The 16,933-nt window shown below is 40.1% G+C and overlaps 1 protein-coding gene and 1 pseudogene across 2 annotated transcripts in view; one reads left to right on the top strand and one right to left on the bottom strand.

Moving 5' to 3' along the window:
- LOC127903776 (receptor-like protein 15) overlaps positions 1-5,394 on the top strand; it is a 91,503-nt gene extending 86,109 nt beyond the window's left edge. Inside the window, exon 21 of the mRNA XM_052444690.1 lies at positions 3,448-5,394. Coding sequence (XP_052300650.1) covers positions 3,448-5,370 — 1,923 coding nt within the window. The 3' untranslated portion in view covers positions 5,371-5,394. The remainder of the gene's footprint in view (positions 1-3,447) is intronic.
- LOC102610039 (protein REDUCED CHLOROPLAST COVERAGE 3-like) overlaps positions 1-16,933 on the bottom strand; it is a 144,226-nt pseudogene that overhangs the window by 75,508 nt on the left and 51,785 nt on the right. The window lies entirely within an intron of this gene.

Here is a 16,933-nt window from a genome sequence, read left to right as displayed (position 1 = left end):
AAAGCTTTCTAAACCGTTTCCTTTGATTGATGTTAGGATCTGAGTACGCCAAACAATGAAATTATTCTGATCTAGTTTGACAGGAGTTGCAAAGCTATAGGATCCAGAAATCTGATTAGAGCTCATCATGTTTGCTCTGATACCATGTGAGAATTTGTAATATAATGTGTTTGGTTAACAGGAAAGTTAACGAGAAAATGAAGAAGAAGAGATAAGAAGAATCTGGAGTTTATTGAATCTAATTACTCAATCATAATAATGATCTGAGCTCTGTTTATATACAAAGATCAATACACACACTCAAGTCTGTTATAACAAATACACGTGCTTAACAAACTTGTTAACAGTAATCCGAGTCAGCTAACTAACTTGAACACGTCAGCAGTAGAATTATCTTATGCTTGCAACTCCATACTCTAACCATGCTCTGTAACATGATGGAATGTCGTCTGATTGTTGTGATGATTGGGAGGGAGTTAAGTGCAACGCCACCACACGCCGGGTGATGCAACTCTCACTCAATGGGACAAGAATGTTCAACTTCTCTGATTATAACTCTTATTCTTATGGAGTTTCCCTTCTGAATATGTCACTGTTTCATTCTTTCAAAGAATTGCAGAGCCTCGACTTATCTGATAATTGGCTTAAAGGCCTCTATGAGAACAAAGGTACATGTATATGTATATATTTCTCGTGCATATTATAATATTAATACTTCATATGCATTTGCAGCTTACGATAGCAATGGGAGCTTGAAGCAGCTGAAGATCTTAAATCTTTGTGACAATTTCTTCGACGACAGCATATTACCATATTTGAATACGCTAACTTCACTTACCACTTTGAATCTTTATTACAATTGCATTGAAGGTTCCAGAATCAAGCAAGGTATATACATTTCATGCCAGCAGAAATGCATGTTAGGCTCGTTAATCTCTTAAAATATATACGTAAATTGTCTTGATCAAAATTTAATGTTTTCTGAGCAGGATTAGCAAATTTGAGACACATGGAAGCGTTGTTTCTAGGCGGGAACCTCAATCTAACAAGTGGCTTTTTAACAAGGCTAGGTAAGCTACTGGGATAATTACCAAACAACCACACTGATCACGGCCTTACTACAATAATTTTGAAGTAATATTTATTTATTTATTTATTTTATTGATGTAGGATTGGCAAATTTGACAAACTTGAAAACATTACATCTTGGTAGTTGTGGAATAACTACACTTCAAGGTATACCACAACAATCATCACTTCCTATTAATTTCCCAGTTTTTTTTTTTTTGGTGGTAACATTATGGCCTTTCATTTTTCAATCTGCTGTTTGAGTATATCAACTTAGTTGAATCTCTTTATTATAATTTTTAAATCTAATTTTGAGTTCCCATTCTTCATTCTTTTGATTCTAATGCCTAATTGACTAAGGATGCGTTTGGGATTGAGGTGCTGTAGCTTTTAAGCTATAGCTGCTGTGGAAAAAAAGCTGTAAGTATTAAATAAAAATTAGTAATATATAGTAAATATAAATTTTAAATAATAATTTTGATGAAATTATTAAAGATATAATAGATTTTCCATTATACAGGTAAAAAATCATATCAACATAATTTAAAAGCTGCAGTAGTTAGTGTTTACCAAACACTTTAGTGCTGTAGCTTAAAAGCTACAGCTGCCCAACCTCAATCCCAAACGCACCCTAATTCCAACTAGATCAAATTTGAATTAGAAGCACTGCTTTCTATACAAAGTTTAGTAATTGACATACTCTATCACCATTTTCCGACATAACCCGCTCATTTCTTTCACTCTCTCTTAATTCTGAATCTTTTTAATAACAAAATCAACAATGATATTTATTTTTATTTCAATATTTATAGTTCTGAATAAAAAAATATTTTTTTATCATATGTTCATTAATTCTTGATGCAGGATTAGATAAATTCAAAAGCTTGGAAGCATAAAATTTGAGTAATAGTAATATAAAAAATTCTCTAGAAACCCAAATTAAACAATTTACACTGTGTTTTTATGTTGAAGGATGATAAACAAGAACCCATTATTGTTTTCTAATCGTTGTTTTCACCCCAAAAAATGAAAATAAAAATGCTATTTTTAAATTTATTTTTAAAATTTATAAATGTGTTCGGTATCATTTTCAAAAATAATCTCAAAAATGAGAAAAAGAAAAATGTGTTTGGTAAGAATATTTTAAAGAATTATTATTGGAATAATTTCCATAAAACTTAAGATTAAGCAATGGATATTGATTATTTTAATTTTAAGAATAAATTAGGTGACCTTGCTATTTTTTTGTTCAAAGAAAATGATAAATTCTACATATTTGATTTAGTAAATATATAAAAACATAAATAGTATAATGTATACGAAAAGAAAAGATTATTGTGAGGGAAATTGATTTTTTGGGAATAATAATAATAATAATAATGTAAATGGTCAATTACCTTTGGATGACACGTATTTTAACAAATTTTAAGAAGATGACATATTTTTTAAAAATATTTGAGCGTGCAATATTCTGTTAACTTTTGTTGTTAATTTTAATAAGAATAATAAATTAGTTACAAAATGACGTTTCTACCCTACAATTAACTATAAAAAACGCCATTCTTACTCTTACAATTAGTTACAAAATAACATTTTTGCCCCCACAACTAGTTACAAAATGATGTTTCTACCCCTACTCACTCATTTTTAATTTTTTAAATAGAAAAATATATAAAAAAAAATTAAGTCTAAGTCTAATTAACAAGGTTTTTTTGGTTAAATCAAATAATTTTTTTTAAAAAAAACTTCTTGTTGAATGCCAGGCAACTAAAATATTATGAGTTTCTCTCTACATTATCCAACAAAAAGATGAGGTCAACAAACTCTTCCGCAGAAAATCATAATTTTAAACAACAAGAATTGCTGGAACGCTTTTTGAATTGATTATGATGAGCAAGAATTATTGAGCGCTTTTTTATTTTTATTATTATTTTTGTTAGATTAATTGAAACGCTTTTGCAATCAACATCATATTATATGAGAAATAAATTCATATCATTCTATTATTATTTATGTTGACCAAAATACTTAGACAATTTGATTTCATGTCGGTTTTATAAGTCTTATATTGGTTTTATGATTGAATGCGCTATAATTGGTTTTCGTTTTATGAAATTTGAATTTTCAGGTTTAGGAATATGTAATTTGAAGAATCTTTTTGAGTTGGATCTAAGCTCAAATAACTTTGAGGGTCAGCTCCCTCAATGTCTTATCAACTTGACTCATCTCAAAGTTCTTGATATTTCTTCCAATCGGTTAAGTGGAAACTTACCTTCTATAGTAGCCAACCTCACATCACTTGAATATTTGGATCTCTCTTTCATCGATTTCCAAGGAACATTCTCAATAAATTCATTGGCTAATCATTCAAAGCTTGAGGTCTTGCTACTCTCGCCACAAAACGATATGTTGCAAGTGAAAACCGAAAACTGGCTCCCCACATATCCTCTCAAGGTTCTCCAATTACCTCACTGCCGCTTAAATGTCAATCCCAGTTTTCTTTTACACCAATCCAACTTAAAATTCCTTGATCTCTCTCACAATCAATTGGTTGGCAATTTTCCAACTTGGTTGTTGCAAAACAACACAGGATTAGAAGTTCTGTTTCTGTGGAATAACTCATTCTCAGGAATTCTTCCACGACTTCCCAATGCCAAATACGATAAGCTTCGTCATCTAGATATTTCCAGTAACAATTTCTCTGGTAAGCTACCAGAGAATTTGGGTATTATCTTTCAGAAATTGATATATTTGGATATGTCAAAAAATAATTTTGAAGGTAATATTCCTTATTCAGTTGGTGAGATGAAAGAGCTAACTATTTTGGATTTGTCTAGAAATAATTTTACGGGAAAATTACCTCGACCTATAGTCTCTAGTTGCCTCTCCTTAGATTGGTTGGACCTATCAAATAACAATTTCTATGGCCAACTTTTTCCCAATTATATGAACTTGACTGATTTGGGTTCGTTATATTTGGACAACAATCATTTCAGTGGGAAGATGACAGATGGTTTGTTGAGCTCCACTTTGCTAAGAGTATTAAATGTATCCAACAACATGTTATCCGGCGATATTCCCCACTGGATTGGGAACTTCTCAGTCCTTTCGGTTCTTTTAATGTCAGAAAACTATTTGCAAGGTAATATTCCGGTCCAGCTCAACAATCTTAAAAGTCTTGAGTTTATAGACCTCTCCGAAAATAGTTTGATATCTCTCTCCAATCTTTCATTCGTGAAGCACATTTATCTGCAAAACAATGCAATTAAGGGGTTAATTCCAATTGCATTGCTTAGAAGCTCTACATTATTGACCCTCGATTTGAGGGACAATAAACTTTTTGGTAGGATTCCTCATCAGATCAATGAGCGTTCGAATTTGCATGTTCTTCTTTTGAGAGGGAACTATCTACAAGGACGTATTCCTAATCAATTGTGCCAATTAAGGAAATTAAGTATCATGGATCTTTCACGTAACAGACTTAATGGGCCGATACCTTCATGTTTGGGTAACGTGCCATTCTGGAGAGAAGCGACTGATGATGATTCGTCAGAATTTTTTTATGCAAATAATGTTGATTCCCCTGTTGCCTACTACAATTCCTCTCTTGAGCTGCAACTGCCAGTTGAACTACATTTTAGACAAGATCAACAAGTAGGTGCAAAATTTGTGACAAAGAATAGATATGAATTTTTCATCGGTAGCAACCTCAACTACATGGCTGGACTAGATTTGTCAGGCAATGAGTTCAGTGGAGAAATTCCATGGAAAATTGGGCAACTTCAAAATATTCGTGCACTTAATCTGTCCAATAATTTACTATCAGGTGCTATACCAGAGAGCTTCTCCAATCTAAAAATGATAGAGAGCCTTGACCTTTCCCGCAACAAATTAAGTGGCCAAATTCCTCCTCAACTAACTGAGCTCAACTTTTTATCAAACTTCAATGTGTCATACAACAATTTGTCCGGCCCAATCCCAGACAAAGAGCAGTTTGCCACCTTTGATGACTGCAGTTATAAAGGTAATTCGGCTCTTTGTGGCTCAATGATAAAGACGAAATGCAGCAGTGCTTTGACACCACCAGCGACACCTACAGGAGGAGGAGAAGATGAAAGCGATTCTGTGATTGACATGGTGGCATTAAGATGGAGTTTTGGAGCATCCTATGCATCGGTGAGTTTGGGTTTATTTGCAGCACTTTGGATAAACTCGTACTGGCGCAAACTGTGGTTCTATTTCGTTGATAGATGTATTGACACATGCTATTATTGGCTTTTCAAATATGTTTGTGCTTACTAGCACATACGGTTCGGCCGTGTATAACTTATCGTGCTGTATTATGTATCCGTTGGCTTTTCTCCAAACAGCTATGTATCCATGTTTGTGTTTGTTCAAATTCTCAATTTGACTTTACAATGAAGCTAAGTAGTATCTGTCTTGCCAGCTCTGACTTCTCGGCCTCTGTACTGCTCTTTCTTGAGGTATTATCTTCGCCTTGGATACTGGACATTTTGTCAAGTTTATCATCTTCTGCCTCACTTGTGTCATTGAAGAGTTCGACTCATTTGAAACATTTGAATCTGCATATCCAGGATTTATTTGCCAACCTCTCACTGGCACAAACTCAGGTGCATGCGGGTTCATGATTCTTGAAGGCCCCAACAGGTTTCTTTCCATAATGGAAGAGTGGTATTTTGGAAATCCATATTTCATCATGTAAGAATAATTATTTCTATAATAGAGAGGCGACCTTGGCCTACAAGGAACTCTAGCAGCAGCCGAAGGTACAGCAGGTTCAGCAAGCATACCTTGACTAGTTCGCGCATCATAAATACTCGTGGCTGCTACAGAGTTCAGCAGATGAGTCATGGAGTTGAATGGTTCAGCTGCAGCAGAAAGCTTACTCCCATTTGTTTCCATGGGCTTTTCCTCATTAGAAGAAGAAGGAACTTCCTCGGTATCTGCAGCAGTAGTTTCAGATTGAGTTGCACTTCCATGAGTTTCTTGAGAACGACCATCAACTGGCACATCTTCAACTGGAGAGAAATGGTTATTCAACTCCGCCTTTGATGTCTCAGGAGCATTACCGCACATCTGCGTTTCAGTTTTTTATTCAATTTCTTCATCAGGTTTCTCTGGTAATGGCCTTAGAACCGTACCTGGTGGTGCCACAGCTACTTCTTTGTAAGACAGCGACTTGGAAGTCATGGCAGTAAGGTTTGGTGGACTTGCATAAACTTTGGAGACGGAAGCTTTTGCCTGCAGTTTAATTGAATCCTTCATGCCTGTTAACTCAGTGGTGGTGGTCCTTGAAGCTTTTTCCCGTGCTGGAGATAAAATTTCCCGTCTATTGCCCTTTTCTCTAAGATTTGAATGTTCACAACCATTGACATTTAGCTTTGTAAGAAAAGGTCGCCTCCGGCTGAGCTTCCGAACAGCAGCATTTCCTGACCTACCTTTTGGATTGGCTTCTTGCCACCCCTCATCTGAATTTGTTTCATAGACAAACTCACCTGAAATTGCCGGTCCATATCTAGTAATATTATCATTCTCTTCTGGCTCTTCAGGTTGAACACTGTCTTCCATTACTTCCTCGGTCTTGCTTTCCACTATAGTCATACTTTTTTTCAATCCATCATGGGGCAGTGCATCTTCCACCATCATATCATGATGTGCTCCATGAATCTTTTCCCTAATCTGCATTACCTAAAATAAATAAATAAACAAAAATAAACAAAAGCTTTTTAACTTGTATGCATATAAAATGTCAAAAATTGAGCACACAGAAATATTTCATTTTAAGTTACAATCATCTTGTAATTTTACAGTAGCAAAATTTATTACAACAAATCCGGACATAACATGAGGCAGAATTCAGTGGAACATAAATGGGAATTTGATATGCACATGCCTGAAATGTTGAAAAAAACACTCAGTGAGAAATTATGCTAATATATATTATGTTAAACTAACGAAATTCTTCGGCCTTTTGAATCATGGAATTCTCAAAAAAAATAATCAAAGCGAAATACTTTATTAGTGTCTTAAATTGTCGACCATGTAATACTTCAAATTAGCACACAATAATCCTGTCTATCTAATGTGGAGTATTATTTGGTTCTCTAAGGCCTACAAGATGGGGGAAAAAAAAGGGAAAAACTCCAACTGCCAAATCGAAAAATGTTTTTCTAGAATCAATAATAACAACCATTAAATAAGAGTAGAATGGAAGAACTCCATCTCCTAGCCAAAATGATAGATCTGTCATATCCATCCATTGCACTTCAAATTAATGGTTTCTTCTCACTCTGTTCAAGGTTACAGGGGAAAACAAAAACTATCACTCGTTCTGCTCATCATCACTGAATTTCTAAAGAACTAGCTGCTTGACCAAGCAACCCTCCATCATTGGCTACTAACTATCAGCTGGCCCAATCTATGGCCATCAATAGATCAGAACCTTCTAAAGTTTCAATCATGTCTGCGATCTGTATAAGCATGTTAGATAAGTGTGATTCTATGCCAGAAATGGATGTTTATAATTGGTGCCTTCAGAGTTCACTCAGAAAAGTAGAACTATTATCCTGCAATAGTTAGTTGCATTTTGCATGGACAACAAGTTTACTCGTGTAATCAGCAAATCCAAAACTATATGCAGCCAGCAGAGTGTACCCTAAAATACCAAATCCTAACTACAATTAGTTTAAGAATCCATTCAGATGACATCACAAGGAAAAAGGAACAGAGAACAGCAGCATGCTTAATGCTTCATTTCACATAGCTTTTCAAATAGATCTTATTTGAGTAGAGTTTTGCTAGTAAAGATTTTATAAGTAAAGTTTTTACTCAAAAAATTTGTGTTGTTTGGTTGTCAATAAGGGCTTTTATTAAAAATTATAAAATTACTTTAATAAGCAAATTTTTTAAAGTTATGTTTTGAAAAGAATAAAATAAGATTGTCAAATAAGTAGAGAATATTTTAAATATTTTAATATTAAAAAAAAACTTTTTAACCTCTACTCTCAAAAGCACAAAATTTGAGGTTTTGGTAGTAGAGGCAAAATAGCTTATTTCATTTTCAAGAGCTCTACTAAAAAAACAATTAAACAACAACAAAATTTTTGATAAGAGCTTATAGGATTAAATAAAAATTTATGACCATTAGATAAGTCATACCAAACAGGCACTAAGTATGTACTACCTTTGCACGTCGTTGTTTCCTATGTGCTTCGCTTCTTTTAGAATCTTGACCAGGACTTATGTAATACAGGAGATCTGATACACTGCAAAAAGCGATCATTATAGATCTTGGTGCCACAAGAAATAATCAACAATTCAGAAACAAGTAATGTGGGAATACCCTATTAATACCTAATGTTGCGGACCGCCCAATTCGCTAGCCCAATTGCCCACAATTTCGGGCTAGAGAGCCAACACAAGGCCAAGAGTGCTAGCTTGGCCCAATTCCGGAAGGTTCTAGGCAACTCTAGCACATGTGAACATGTAAATATTCTAGAATACTTTATACAATTCCAGCACATGCAAATAGCTAGGAAATTGTAAAATACTCTAGAGTTTGACCAAGTTTGGCAAAGTTAGGTGAAGTTAGGTGAAGTTAGGCAAAGTTAGGCAAAGCCTCCCCTATAAATATGGGATGGCATTAAGCATTTGTATCGAACAAGCATTGTAATCTCTCTTTGTGCAATACAAGTTTCTTTGGCTCAATTGCTCTCTTCTCTTGTTCGAGAATCTCTAGGCTTACTTAGCAACATTCGGCAAAGTTGTCTAAGTGCTGCACGGGTTAGCTGCGCAAAACACTTATCCCGTGACAAGTGGTATCAGAGCTAAGGTTTGCACGCACGCAAATTAGCTCACGAAGCTATGGCCAACCCTTCGAACGTAGCACAAGAGGGTGTTGTTGGTGTGGATGTTCCACCGGAACCAAGCCGTGGCCGAGAGGGAGAACGCGCCCAAGGCAAGACTCGCGGCAAGTCCAAGGCCCTATCCGTGGATGCGTTGGAGCCTCGTGTAGGCACTCTCGAAATAGCATTGTCCGCCGCTCAAGATAGCCTCGTGGGATTGGAGGAAAGAGTGGATGGTCTCGAGGGAGAATACGCCGAGTTCACGATGGCCACAAAAGCTCTCATCCATGAGCAAGCGAACATTCTCCGAGGTGAGTTTCGTTCTTTCCATGATGAGTTGTTCAAACTTCGTAGTTTTGTTCAGGACGAACTACGTACTGTCCGTGCGGAAGTGGATGAAGTCCGCTCGGATTGGGCATGGCACAAGCGCACACTCTCCACAAGTCCAGCTTCCGCAAACTCGAGTGATGCGCGCCGCATTGACGTGCCAAAGCCTGACACCTACGATGGCACACGCAATGCCACCATTGTGGACAATTTCCTCTTTGGGCTGGATCAATACTTCGATGCCATGGGTGTCCGAGATGAGGCATCGAAAGTGGGCACTGCACCCACCTATCTTAGAGGCGCTGCACAACTATGGTGGCGTCGCAAGCATGGCGAGATGGGCAAGGGCATTTGCGCCATCGACACTTGGGCCGACTTCAAGCAAGAACTCCGAAAGCAGTTCGCCCCAAGCAATGCGGAGAAGGAAGCGCGAGTGCGTTTACGTCGCCTCAAGCAATCGGGTAGTATTCGGGACTACATCAACGAGTTCACTACCCTCATGTTGGAGATAAGCGACATGTCCGACAAGGATTCACTCTTCTACTTCCAAGATGGCCTCAAGGATTGGGCCAAGACCGAGCTTGATAGGCGTGGTGTTCAAACACTTGACGACGCCATTGCCGTTGCGGAGTCGCTCACCGAATACTCTACCCAATCCAAGGACAAAAAGGCCAACCAAGGCAAAGGCGGGGGAGAGAGTCGCAAGGACAAGGGCAACAACCGCAAAGATTGGGGGCAGAAAAAGCCGCCTAGCAACAAGAGTTGGCAAGGAAAAACGGAGGGCAAGAAGGAGGCGCCAAAGCCGCGAAGCCCATGCTTCATATGCAATGGTCCTCATTGGGTACGCGACTGTCCGGAGAAGAGGTCGCTTAATGCTCTTGCTGCCCAACTCAAGAGCAACCCCGCAATGTCCACGGAGGAACCCCAACTCAGCATGGGTTCTCTCCAACGCCTCGGCGCACTCAATCGCCAACAGCCCGCACTCGTCAAGAAAGGGCTCATGTATGTAAGCGCAAAGGTAAACGGTCAGTCCGTTCGCGCGCTGCTAGACACGGGAGCAACACACAATTTCGTGTCCGTAGACGAGGCCAAGCGCTTAGGCCTCAAGGCCACTAAGGAAGGAGGCGCAATGAAGGCTGTGAACTCACCCGCCAAGCCAATTGCGGGAATCGCACAAGGCGTGCACATCACACTTGGTACGTGGAGCGGAAAGCTTGACTTCTCCATCGTGCCCATGGACGACTTCAAGATGGTCCTCGGCATGGAATTCTTCGATCAAGTCCATGCCTTCCCACTGCCCGCTACAAACTCCCTAAGCATCCTCGACGAGAGTAAAGCATGCATGGTACCCACGGAGCGAGGCAAGTCCGAGGAGAAGACACTCTCCGCCATGCAATTCAAAAGGGCTTTCAAGAAGGACCCAAGCTTCTTGGTCTCCATTTGGGAACTAAATGAGGAAGGAAATAGCGGAACGTCGCCAAGCCAAGTCCCTCCACAAATTCAAGCCGTCCTCAAAGATTACAAGGATGTGATGCCTCCAGAACTTCCGAAGAAGCTCCCACCTCCGCGAGAGGTAGATCATGCAATTGAACTGGAACAAGGCGCGAAGCCAACAGCCTTGGCGCCCTACCGCATGGCACCACCCGAATTAGAGGAGTTGCGGAGACAACTCAAAGACTTGCTGGACGCAGGCTACATTCGCCCCTCAAAGGCCCCATTCGGTGCACCCGTGCTCTTCCAAAAGAAAAAGGATGGATCGCTGCGGATGTGCATCGACTATGGAGCGCTCAACAAGATCACTATCAAGAACAAGTATCCGATTCCCTTGATTGCGGACTTGTTCGACCAGCTTGGCAAAGCGCGGTACTTCACCAAACTTGACTTGCGCTCCGGGTATTATCAGGTGCGCATCGCCAAGGGAGACGAACCGAAGACAGCGTGCACAACAAGGTACGGGTCTTTCGAATTCCTTGTGATGCCTTTTGGCCTTACTAATGCACCCGCCACATTTTGCACACTCATGAACAAGGTACTCCAACCATTCCTCGACCGCTTTGTGGTCGTGTACTTGGACGACATTGTGGTGTATAGTACCACACTCGAGGATCATGCCCAACACTTGCAACAAGTCCTCCAAGTACTTTGAGACAATGAGCTCTTCCTCAAACTAGAGAAGTGCTCGTTTTCCCAACAAGAGGTGGAGTTCCTTGGCCACAAGATTGCGGGCGGGAAGATCATGATGGAGAATGACAAAGTAAAGGCCATCCTCGATTGGGAGCCTCCCTCGAAAGTACCCGAGCTTCGCTCATTCCTTGGGCTGGTGAATTACTACCGCCGCTTCATTAAGGGCTATTCAGCCAAGGCGGCACCCTTGACGGATATGCTCAAGAAAAACAGAACGTGGCATTGGTCCGAAGAGTGTCAACGTGCATTCGAGGAGTTGAAGAAGGCAATTTCGGAGGAACCAGTCCTCGCTCTTCCGGACCACACCAAGCCCTTCGAAGTTCAAACGGATGCCTCAGATTTCGCCATAGGTGGAGTCCTTATGCAAGAAGGCCACCCAATAGCGTTCGAGAGTCGAAAGCTAAATGACACGGAACGCCGCTACACGGTGCAAGAGAAAGAGATGACAGCCATCATCCATTGTCTAAGAGTGTGGCGACATTACTTGCTTGGCTCACACTTCACGATCATGACGGACAACGTGGCGACAAGCTACTTTCAAACTCAAAAGAAGTTGAGTCCGAAGCAAGCACGGTGGCAAGATTTCCTTGCGGAATTCGACTATCGGCTAGAGTACAAACCGGGGAAAGCCAATGTTGTTGCGGACGCTCTAAGCCGCAAGGCGGAATTGGCAACACTTAGCATGAGCCAACCGAAGTCCGACCTTGTCTCACGCATCAAGGAAGGCCTCCAACAAGATCCGCTAGCAAAGGATTTGCTGGAGAAGGTGCTCGAGGGAAAGACAAGGCGGTTTTGGCAAGAGGAAGGCATCCTCCTCACCAAGGGAGATCGGCTGTTCGTGCCAAGGTGGGGAAACTTGCGGAAGGAAGTAATCAAGGAGTGCCACGACTCTAAGTGGGCTGGTCACCCAGGAATCGAGCGCACCACCGCACTAGTTCAAGCCTCGTATTTTTGGCCGCACATGAGGGACGACTTCGAGGTATATGTGCGAACTTGTCTTGTGTGCCAACAAGACAAGGTGGATCATCAACTTCCAGCGGGATTGTTAGAGCCGCTACCACTAGCAACAAGGGCATGGGAGAGTGTCTCCATGGACTTCATCACATCGCTGCCCAAGTCCGAAGGTTGCGGTAGCATCATGGTCGTTGTCGACCGATACAGCAAGTATGCTACATTCATTGCCGCACCCGTCGATTGCAAAGCGGACGAGGCAGCCCGCCTATTCGTCAAGCACATTGTGAAGCTTTGGGGAGTTCCAAAGAGCATTGTGAGCGACCGAGACCCTCGGTTTACTGGGCGGTTTTGGACGGAGCTCTTTAAGATGTTGGGGACCGATCTCAAGTTCTCGACAAGTTTCCACCCACAAACGGATGGGCAGACCGAGCGCATTAATGGCCTCCTCGAGATGTACCTGAGGCATTATGTGAGCGCTCACCAGCGGGATTGGGCGAAGCTACTCGACATCGCCCAATTTTCTTATAACTTGCAGTGAAGCGAGGCTACAGGCAAGAGTCCGTTCGAGATCATCATGGGATTCCAGCCCATGACCCCCAATGCCATAGCCTCGACTTACGGAGGGAAAAGCCCCGCGGCACACAAGCTCGCCCGCGAATGGCATGAGGAAGCAGACATCATGCGAGCCTATCTCGACAAAGCCGCGAGGAAAATGAAGAAATGGGCTGATACAAGGAGACGGCATGTTGAGTACAAGGAAGGAGATCAAGTCATGATCAAGCTCCTACCCCAACAATTCAAGACTTTGCGGAAAGTTCACAAGGGGTTAGTGAGGCGCTACGAGGGACCCTTCCGAGTTGTTCGACGTGTAGGCAACGTTTCGTATCAACTCCAACTTCCGCCAAGACTCAAGATCCATCCGGTCTTCCATGTGAGCCTTCTCAAGCCATATCATGAAGACATGGGAGAACCAAGTCGCAGAGAATCGAGGCACGCGCCAACTGCTGTTGTCACCGCGTTCGACAAAGATGTGGACTACATCATTGCGGACGAACGGTTTCGAGGAGGGGCGTGCCAGCACATAGCGAGTACTTGGTGAAGTGGAAAAACCTCCCCGAGAGCGAAGCCACTTGGGAACGGGAAGATGATTTGTGGCAATTCGCTGAGCACATCCAGCACTTCAAGCACGAGAGCGCGACGGGGACGCCGCGAGCTTAGGTGGGGGAGGATGTTGCGGACCGCCCAATTCGCTAGCCCAATTGCCCACAATTTCGGGCTAGAGAGCCAACACAAGGCCAAGAGTGCTAGCTTGGCCCAATTCCGGAAGGTTCTAGGCAACTCTAGCACATGTGAACATGTAAATATTCTAGAATACTTTATACAATTCCAGCACATGCAAATAGCTAGGAAATTGTAAAATACTCTAGAGTTTGACCAAGTTTGGCAAAGTTAGGTGAAGTTAGGTGAAGTTAGGCAAAGTTAGGCAAAGCCTCCCCTATAAATATGGGATGGCATTAAGCATTTGTATCGAACAAGCATTGTAATCTCTCTTTGTGCAATACAAGTTTCTTTGGCTCAATTGCTCTCTTCTCTTGTTCGAGAATCTCTAGGCTTACTTAGCAACATTCGGCAAAGTTGTCTAAGTGCCGCACGGGTTAGCTGCGCAAAACACTTATCCCGTGACACTAAGGTGACCTTTACTCGCAATGGACGCATCTGGCTTTGGAGTTCCATTCCGTGCCGCTTCTTGCTGCTCTAGAGCTTTTGATTCAAAATACTCCAGCCATGCAGCATCATCCTGTAAAACGAAAAAAAAAAACAACAAAATAACAAAAATCTCTTCCCATCAATAATATGGAACTTGAGAAATTCTCTCATGACAGTTAAGATTAGAGGTGGCAAAATGGATTATGACACGATTACACAACATAATATGACATATGACCCCTATTTTTGTTGACAAATATTGACACGATCAATAAATGAATTGACACGACATGATAAATAACCATGTCGTATATGTTTTGGACCATCTCAACATGATTATACATTTATAACACAAATATCAATTATTATGTGTTAATATTATTGGGAAAAAAAACTAAAATATATACTAAACACTAAATTAATGACTCATGTCATACTCATATTATGTTATAAACTTATTCATGTCATACTTATGTCATTTTAACTTATTTATAACTTATTTTTTTGACACATTTGTTATTTTTAAATTAATTTGTAATTTGTTTGTATTCAATATTAAACAAGTCAACACGATTAATAAACGGGTCATATCTGTATTTTGATATTTTGATACGATTAATGAATGGGTCATATCCATATTTGACACCAAAATAGGCCGCCGATACAATTTGTTTTATATCATAATATCACTTGTAAAAGATTGACAAGAGAGAAGCCAACTAGCCAAATTGCACAACAGAACCAATTAAAATATGACTACATGTAGTCACCTGAGTACGCAGATCTTCTAGTCCAAGCTTTGCTTGGAGAATCTTCAGTGTAGTTTGCTCATGTTGCACACTTAGTGAATATGCCTCCATCAAAGAAAGAGCTATGGCTATGGCATGATAACTTGCAGCTGTCTGTCACGTGAAGAAATCAAAAAAATGCTGAGTTTACAGAAAGATTTATAAGTCTAAAGAGTGTGTATACATGCGTAAATAGAGAGAGAAAAACCTGTATATGGTCATCTCCTAATAGTCTTTGGTTGCATTTAAGGGCCTCATGCAAATATCTAAGAGAAATATGAACATTTCCCATGCCCTCTTCCATCATAGCCACATTTATGTATGTTGCAGCTGTGTTTGGATGTGAAAGTCCACAAGTAAAATGCAAAAGAAATAAGGCATGATTTACATATCTGCCAATAGTACGGTATAATCAGGAGCTAGAGCCAATAAAAGACAAATAAAAGCTAAAGTAGGTAGATAAAAACTGCATTAGTTCGAAGCAGACTCAATACAAAGGTATACAAAGGTCACATATGAATAAATAAACCTTAATCAGTTAGAGAATGAAAATCACAAAGTTGCTCCGGTAAATCAAGTAGATCTACTTACTTAAGAGCCAATTCAATGTGTTGAAGGCGATAATAGAAAACTGAAAGATCCCCAAAGCTTTTCATTGTATCTGGATGGTCAAGACCAAGTTCCCTCTCATTAATATCCAATGCCTTCTGCTGATATATAGTTGCCTAAAATGAAGAAGAAGATATCTTGAGCACATACGAACGCTACTCTAACACTCAGACGCAGATGGCATTAGACGAAATGCCTGAACATAAGAACCATGAATGTGTTTGATTTAGTTAAAATATATAATCTGATATCAAAATTATGCTAATACCTGTACATGTAATTCCCAAATCCAGAAAATTATAATTCCTAATGCATATCTTTATACAAGACCATAAAAAGTAACCATAACACACAAAGTTTCAAATCAAATGTCCCGCTGAATGAGAACCTCCGTACAGAAGGACGTTATAATTATACTCGGCTTAGAATCACCAAGTTGACACTGAAATACAACTGAAGATTGTCGTACCTGATTAAAGTCTCCAGTGTGGTAGAGAACTACAGCTAGAAGACTGTAAGCACTTGCAGTAGTCCGATGGTAGGGACCACAAACAGCTATCACCCTTGCCAGTGCCTTACAATGCAAGTAATACATCATATGAGATCAAGAGATGCCTTATTTTGAAAAGAATAATGTAATTCTTACGTATAGATCGAGTGGGTTATTACCTTTGTCCCATAATTTACAGCATCTTCTAGTTTTCCTTTATCAAGGGCAATTTTGGATGACTCTAATAAGGTCCGTCCATCGGCTGAAGTGCAACCTACATGCTGTAGAATGCCATAAAAATAGCACAATTACATTCAATTTACAAATGAGTGACTCACTGAGAATGTAAAAACTAAATCAAAACACAATTAAGAGAGAAAATAGTCTCACCTTGCACACAGGAACCATGCTGACAATATCATCTCTCGTGAATGGGTTTGTGCAATCCATACCATAATCTCTTGGAACCAACTCCAACCCAACCTGGGTGAAGTTTACAAGCAAAATTCAAGCTTTGAAAATAATCGGCTGCCAAAGGAACCGAAAAGACGATACCTTACCTTATGGCAAAGCCCACGTAGAATTGAAATCTTTCTCAAATGCTGAAATTCACCTTTCAGGGACCAACCAAATCTTCTGCCAAGAAATGTTCGTAGCCACTGCAATCTGAGGATATGATCTTCATTCAAGCTTTGCTCATCTTCCATCTCACAACAGCCAAATAAGAAATTTAGGGAAGAAGCTATAGCTGCAGATAGGTCTGATAAATAGTCAACAGATGCGATGACTCCTTTGAGTACATGCTTGAACGCTCGAGTAACCATCTCATGAATACAAAGTGATTGTATGTGAGGAAGCTTCTCTGCAAGTTCAACCTGAATTTGTAAATGGGATTAGAACCAACAGAAGAAGAATACCAGGCTTTCAAGTATTAGCATGTC

The sequence above is a fragment of the Citrus sinensis genome, chromosome 7 (genome assembly GCF_022201045.2).
Source record: "Citrus sinensis cultivar Valencia sweet orange chromosome 7, DVS_A1.0, whole genome shotgun sequence".
NCBI classification, from domain to species: domain Eukaryota; kingdom Viridiplantae; phylum Streptophyta; class Magnoliopsida; order Sapindales; family Rutaceae; genus Citrus; species Citrus sinensis.
The sequence above is the reverse complement of the archived record's forward strand: the minus strand, read 5'-3'. Positions and strand labels throughout refer to the sequence as shown.